The following is a 7,715-nucleotide window of genomic DNA, read 5'->3' on the forward strand; positions in this document are numbered from 1 at the left end:
AGATGCTGACAGACATGATTGTTGAGGAGGAATTCGAAATTAAAGAAGAGGAACCTTGGTTCGACCACACAGATCTCGAGCATGGTAAATGGTTGACTGATTAATACCTGGGTAAACCCGGCACGCTAGCAGCCGTTGGGGTATAGTGTTACGAATCTGTAGTCTTGTGCCAGTCAGCAACGTACGTTCGCCGCGCTTGACAAAGGTTTGCGGGAACGCACTGCCAATTTTGAAAAAAAAAAAAAACTTGGGACGTGTAACAGTTTCAATTTTAATCAATTACTGAAATGACTGATGCATTGTAGCTCATATAGTGGCGCCTCGTTAGAACTAAAGCTGATAGCGGATAGGGATTTTTGCCAGTTGTCCCTTTAGATTTTGTGATGCTACTGATCTTGCTGAAACAAACAGGAACGACCTGAGCTTAACCTCTGAGATGCATGCGTAAGATCTGTTTCAAAAGCAACCGTTTAAAACACTCCAACCAACGAAAGAATATTTCTCCATCCTGCGACAGTTTCACAACATAGCCATTAGAGCTTCTAGAGAGCTGTCATCCATGTTGGTAGAAGTTGACTTAGCAGGTGGACAATGGCAGATTCAAGATGAAAGACAACAAAAAAAAATCGATTCTGAAAGCCTTATGTTCGTTTACTGGATGTTGGCTGACAGACACCCTGTTTCTGTGGACTGAAGGCTGGCATTAAGACACAATGTTGCACCACATAACAAAAAATTCTTCATGTCGATGTTGAGGATGCCCAGATATGGAAAGCACAACGAGATGACATTCCGGTTACACACTCCATGGGCTGGTCTGTCGGTCATTCTCTCTCCTGCTCACATGCTCTGGTGTGCTCATAGGTCCTCAAAAAACGAGTGTTTGAGTCGGTGGGGGAATTTAATTCAATTCAGATTTCTCTGTCCCTCTCAAGTGGAACATTTTCAAGATGGCAGTTATTGTATTTTCAGAACATGACCGTAGGCCTCTATATTTCAACACAGGTGTATTTAGAAATAGTGAAAGTCCACAAAGATCAATATATGTATTTTTGAGACATCTGGGACTAGCTTGCAAGACGTGTTCGGTTAAGACTAAGCTAAAAGGGAACTTGAAGTGTATAGATTGAGAAATCATTGACTGCAAATGTTTCTCATTTGGCCTTTGTGTTTGGCATAGATCTTCATTTGGCGGCTGAGTTGGGCAAGACCCTCCTGGATCGTAATCGGGAGCTGGAGGAGGGCCTTCAGCAGATGTATACCAACAACCAGGAGCAGCTGCAAGAGATAGAGGTGAAAAAAAAGTTTGTCATGTTTGGTCACCAAAGTGCCACTGGCACATTCAATTCAATTTTTATTTTCATTTTTAAAGAAAGAGAGAAAAAAATGACAACTTTTTATTAGACAAACCAAATACCCTTCTAAGATTTGAAACTGTGTACTATGAAAACTGTATGCCGGCTAGGCTGTTCTAATCCAATATTAGTCAAAGCAATGTGACTCAAAGTTAATCTCATTTTGTTGTATTTCTATCATATTAGGCCTGTGTGTATTTCAGAGGCACCACAACGCTACCTCAAACAGTCTTACACAGTCAAGGATGCTCATTTGAATGGGAGATGTGGACTTAATATCCTTAATAAGGTCAAATGAAAGGGAAATCCATTGGGGAATGTCCTCTAAACCAAAGTGACCGACCGCTCATCTCTCTCGCCATATTTTATTGCTGAAAGAAGTACAGACATTAAAACCTGCTGCTGCTGACAGATAGTCTCTAACTTCCTCCCTGTTCAATTTAAGGCGGGTTTGGGGCTTGGATGCAAGGCATAGCACTGAAAGTTCAAACTGGAGTGTTTGGAGCATTCACTGAAAGAAGCATTGTCCAAATGTCTTTTACTTTGTTGTTTGTATTTGATATGAAGTTCTGGTGTAAGTCTCCTATAAAATACTTTCAAGTCACAAGTATGAGGAAATAATATTGTTTCTCTTAAAGCATTCGTTGGAGCACACAAATATGAATTGAAAGAGAATCCCTAGCAAGCTTAGAAGGCCATCAGCTGAAAATAGTCCCACTTAATTTGTGCTGAATATAGTTTGCTTGATGTGTGTTTGTTTGATGGCTATCCAAAGCAAAACAATTGAGCTATCTGCAAATGTAAAGCTTTCACTCCTATAAAAAGGACTATTCCTTGGCAGTCCACATTTGACATGCTGAAACAGACCATAATATTTTGAGCAGAGGTTGGTTATCTTTATAACTCTTATCTATCCATCGTTCTTTGATTGATAGGGAGGGTCCGCTGATGAGCAGACTCAGGCTTTCAAGAGTGTACAGAACGATCTGTGTTAATTACTTTGCAGTAAAAAAAAAAAAAGGGGGGGAAAGTTTGTTTAACGACAAGCTGCTTTCTCCTAGCACCCTCAGGTGTACACCGCACTAATGAGAATGACTTGACCTTTGAGTCTGTATTGATGAAGTTCCACATTCCACAGTGGGCAAACAAGAGTGGAAACTGTCAGGTTGACGCAGCACTAGTTTATGGTTGGTCGTGGCAACATGGCTGTTAGACCAGTTTCCTGCACGTTTTATTCATTTTCTCATTAGTCATCAGCTGTCTTGTCACATTACCTTAGACAATGCAATTACTCTGTTTTACATGATATCAGGATATTAATATGATGTGATCAATTATTGACTGCTCCCCTCTGGGGTTAGCCAAGTGCAGGACACTGAGAAACCGTACCAAAAAGCCAAAGACTGAGTTAAACTTAATTGTAGTGAGAGAACAAGTAAATGAATTGTATGCAACGTTCCAGTCATGCATAGTCTCACGTTTTCTCTTTTTTTTTATTCCTTCTTTTTCCTCTCCTTCTGTTCTCTAGTACCTCTCCAAGCAGGTGGACCTCCTGCGGTCTGTGAATGATCAGCATGCCAAGGTGTATGAACAGCTGGACAACATGGCGCGAGACCTGGAGCAGAGCAACCACAGGCTGGTGATGGACAACCGAGCGGCCCAGCACAAGAGCCAAGGGTGAGACAGACCAGATTAAAGAAGAGCGTCAGGAACACCTGGCAGATTTCAGAGGCTCATTTTGTTCAAACTAAAAGGAGCACAAAGGGGTTTTGGTTGAAAACTAGCAATTTAACTGCTGAAAAGGCATGCAAATACCAACGACAGAGTTGGCATATAGACTGGATAATTGTTGCATATTGTCTCATTTAACTTCAGTTTCAGTGTGACCCCAAACATGCAAATGCATGTGTCAAAAGGGCATGCCAATGGGTTCACCTGCACATTATCCATTTGTGATATGTGAGAATGTGAGAGAGTCGTGTGGAATGTGAAAGTACATTTTATTACCCCAGATATCTGTTGCTTTCTCCCGGCCCTATTGGCAGTGGACAGTGGGGAAAACATGGCAATACTAATGAGTCCGTGGCCTTCTTTCCTCTCTCCAGACTCACAGATACCATCGAGGGGCTGCAGAAACAGGTGGACGACCTCCAGAGGCAGGTGGTGGACCTAAGTGCATCCACCGCAGAGATGAGCGAACTGCAGCGCCGGTCCAGTTCCAGGAGCCTGGGCTCAGGGAAAGAGCGTGGAGGTTCCTGGTAAGTGCAAAGCTAAAAAAAAAATTATCTTTGCGTTTCAAACACATTTGCATTTAAACACCTTTACGTTGTTTTGTTTTAACTAATAGAACATTTGAAAATTGTGATGACTTGGATCAGGATGACTCTTTCCTGTTTGCTGTTATTGTCTGGTGTAAGTGTTCTGTTCGAAAAGACGGCAGAGCAAGTCAGACATAAACACACCCAGCCTACCTTGTTCCCATCCCATGTTATGGTGTTTATGTCCAAGCAGCTTCTCATCATTTGCCTGCTTGATTGGATATCCATGGGGACTAGCCTCCTCTTTAATCCTATATGCTAAATTCAGCAATGGTCAGTGAAGGTGTTTAAAATAGCTCTGGCCTCAGAGTCAAATTGGTTCAACTCTTTCAGACCAATGGAAATGTTAACTGGCCTTTTAAACAATTGAAGTGAGGCAAACCACACTGTATACTTGAATAAACCACAAAAAGAAAGGCTGTGGACGAGTCAAAACAGTGAGAGGCTGATAGCTATCTGTGGAGATAAACGGTCATCAGGTTAAATGGATTACCTGTGAGAAAGTGAACTTTGTTGAGAGGTGACGTGCGAAGTTCAGAATTAAGTTCAGTCAGAATTAACAGAGCCCGCATTCAGGTCGGCAGCAATCATTGATGACTTGGCTGGACTGACTTGCTAGACCATTGGCCCTGCCTTGATGTGTTAGCTTGGTTGACAGACACCCTCTGTTTCTGTGGACTGAAGGCTGGCATTAAGAATGTTGCACCACATAACAAACATTCTTCATGTCCATGTTGATGATATCCAGATATGGAAAGCGCAACGAAATGACATTCCAGTTACACACTCCATTGGCCAGTCTGTCGGTCATTCTGTCTCCTGCTCACATGCTCGGGTGTGCTCATAGGTCCTAAAAAGCCAGTGTTTGAGTCGGTGGGGAAATTTAATTCAATTCAGATTTTTCGCATATCTCTCAAGGGGAACAATTTCAAGACGGCAGTAATTGTATTTTCAGAGCATGACAGTGAGTCACTATTTCTGCAGTGAATTTACAAATTTTAAAAGTCCACAAGGTCCTAAATATATGTATTTTTGAGACATAGTGGACAAGCTTGCAAGACTAAGTCTGGTTAAGAATATTCTATTATATAGATCATACCATATGATTTGACTTGACAGCTTGAGGTTCACTGTGATCTAGGCACATCCTGTTTTGTCTCTATTTTTTTCAATTTTTTGTAAATATGTCTGCATCAGACTACATTGGTGGCTGTGATGCCTCAAGGGTGTTTTTCTATAAAACGTTACAATTATAGAGGTCACATGAACACTGATGACACTCAAGAGCATGTTCAAATTGAAGCCTACATCAACATGATATTCACTTTGAAATGTACTTGATGATGGACAATAAACCTGATTTATAAAGATAAACTTTTAAACATTATCTGGTCCTCTGTTTACAGGCAGTATTCCCACAGTGCCTCTGACGACGACGATGATGTCTGCTGCAGGGCTGAAGACGACCCAGAGCAAGAGGAAGAGTACGAGACGTTGGTGAACTCGATGCAGGCGCTGCAGGCCCAGCTGTCGGCAGAGCGTTCGCGGCGCGAGGGGGCCGAGCGGGATGCGGACGCCATGGCGCAGGAGTGCAGTGAGCTGGAGCTGCGCTTGTCTCTGCTGGAGGGCTGCCGGGCGCGGCTGGCAGAGGCCGAGGCTGAGGCGACTGAGCTGCGGGAGCTGTGGCGCAGCGACGGGGCCCGCAACGGCGCCGCTGGGCGGCTCCTGCCCGACACCCTCTTCCTTTTGCCCGGGCCCCTGAGGGAGAGGGGCGAGGGGTGCCTGCTGGGCATCCAGAACAGGCTGAAGCGATGCAGTAGCGAGAAGCAGCTGAGGGTGTTGGAGGAGGGGGACTGTGACGAGGACGTGGAGGATGAGGGTGTCAGAGAGTTAGAAGTGGAGAGTGGTGGCGGTGGCTGCTACAGGCATGAGCGAGCCTGCCTGGGCCGGTCGGAGGTGGTGAAGCAGCGGGGCATCTCCCTGCTCAATGAGGTGGACGCCCAGTACAGCGCCCTGCAGATCAAGTACGACGCCCTGCTCAGGAGGTGCGAGGGGGGGCCGCATCCGCATAGCAACAAGGCTGTACAGACACCAACCGGCACCAATGCTTCCTCCAGCGCCACAACAACAAAAACAACAACAACCACCACCATCGAGGCCTCTGCTGTGCTCAGTACCCACTCTGTCGCAGTGGGGGTCGAGGAGGATGCACAGCTCCCCGAGTACAAGGCGCTCTTCCACGAGATCTTTATGTGCATCCAGAAGTCCAAGGCAGACGTACTGGAGAACAGAGCCAATGCTGGCCATGTCGAGTGAGGCAGGTGCTAAGCAGCCAGTGAAGAACATTTACTGTGTCTTATCAGACTGAGGGCTTGGCTGAAGTCCTGAGGCAATTGAGTTGTTCAGATATGGTGGGAGCTCGTTTCATTTTCTGAACCAGCCAATAAAAAAAAAATTATCTTGAAAAATCCTCTTCTGCACTTTTAACACCAGTGCCTATTTATAGACCACAACTCAGTTATCCTGCCTTCTCCAAAGTGTTTGAAACAAACAAACATACCAACCTCAGCTATGCTCCCTTTGTAGAATTGCACTTTTTAGGGCTAGTTAGAGCTCAGTAGAATAGGAGGTCTTGGATCCATTGAGCCATGTACAAGCTAGCATGTTTAATTGAATTTGACTCTTCGCTGTTGTGGATGCCTTCTGGCGATGAACGGCTTGTTCATGGACTCCGTGTTAAAACATGTGAATGGATTGGCTTAGTAAGCAATGTTTCATATTTAACTGCAATCAAAGTTTTTGAGTCTGTACAGCACCGAGGGGTAGCTTCCGGTTTGGTAATGGGATTGTTTTTTCCCCCCTAATGTTTGGCTTTAAGGATCTGAGACGCTTGTTAGCGGTCACTATAATATTAATGTTTTGGTGCTCAGCAAGTTCTTATCAAAGTACGCTAGATCAGATGTCAGCAAGTTATAATGAAAGTATGCTGGATCAGATCTCAGCAAGTTATAATCAAAGTATGCTGGATCGGATATCAGGTGAGCCTGATTAAAGTCTAGTTTATGGTGGCAAACACACCCTTGTTCTAACATTGCAGTGGACTTCCGAAGCACGGAGATGAAAAATATTGCCATAGCCATCAAATCCGTTGTAGAACTGGATCTTGACACATTCAGGAGATGTGTAGGTTATTTATGTCATATTCCATGAGTTTGTCAACATTTATGTCAATTCTACTGCTTGTTAAAATGATGTAGCATTACACTGGTTTTCAATGCACTTAAAGATTACAGGGTTTTTGTTTGTATGAGTTTGCGTGTATAAATGTTCCCTTGTCCTTCAGATGCTCCTTCAAAAATTGTGAATGTATGTCTAATTATAATGCTTAATGCACAGCTGTTTATATGACTTAAAATAGGGAACTGTTCACAGGATGATATTGTATGACACGCTATTGTCTGTCTGAATGTGTCAGTTGTATAATATAAAAAAAGAAAACTTGTTTCACTGGAATTGGGGTTTGTTTTTCTTGCACAGACTTCACATAGCCATACATGACACAACCTTTTGAACTCCTTGGAGATAAAAAAAAAAAAAAAACAGCAGTTGAAAAGCCGACCTTTAAGCACTACCTTGACGCCAATCAGAAGTTACAAGGTCAGCTCTGCATCGAAAATAAAGAACTGGTCCACAGCTTGGCAGTCTTTTTCCCAGTCAGTGTGTGCACTGGCCGCTTCACAAAGACCCAATGGAGGTGGCAGAGGAGACCAAAGCAAGCGTGAGGCACAGGGTTTGTTGGGGTGCGTTAGTTGGCTAGTTTGCATAATTCATTGTCTGAAGGCTCCTCTTCTCTCTGAAGTCCTTCCAGTGTGCAAATAGGTTTCCCCTTGTTCAAATACAAGAGGTTGTGATATTAATGAATACGCTAGGTCCTGGTTGTACATTTTGTGGCCAATGATAAACAGCTAATACACTTTTAACGCACCACATTATGTGTGACTGTCAGTAAGCCTAGTTAATTTCTATCTCTTTACAGACAAAG

At 43.7% G+C, this 7,715-nt stretch overlaps 1 protein-coding gene across 1 annotated transcript; it reads left to right on the plus strand.

Annotated features, from left to right (window-relative positions):
• Positions 1–2: 2 nt before the first annotated feature.
• LOC308362569 (cerebellar degeneration-related protein 2-like) lies at positions 3–5,989 on the plus strand (the record flags this gene model as incomplete). The annotated part of the gene is made up of 5 exons (XM_080835289.1): positions 3–84; positions 1,181–1,293; positions 2,884–3,032; positions 3,461–3,613; positions 5,080–5,989. The coding sequence occupies 5 exons, from the start codon at positions 3–5 to the stop codon at positions 5,987–5,989; spliced, it is 1,407 nt and encodes a 468-aa protein (XP_080691415.1).
• Between the last annotated feature and the right edge of the window lie 1,726 nt (positions 5,990–7,715).

This window comes from Sprattus sprattus (assembly GCF_963457725.1).
Source record: "Sprattus sprattus genome assembly, chromosome: 3".
Lineage (NCBI taxonomy): Eukaryota > Metazoa > Chordata > Actinopteri > Clupeiformes > Clupeidae > Sprattus > Sprattus sprattus.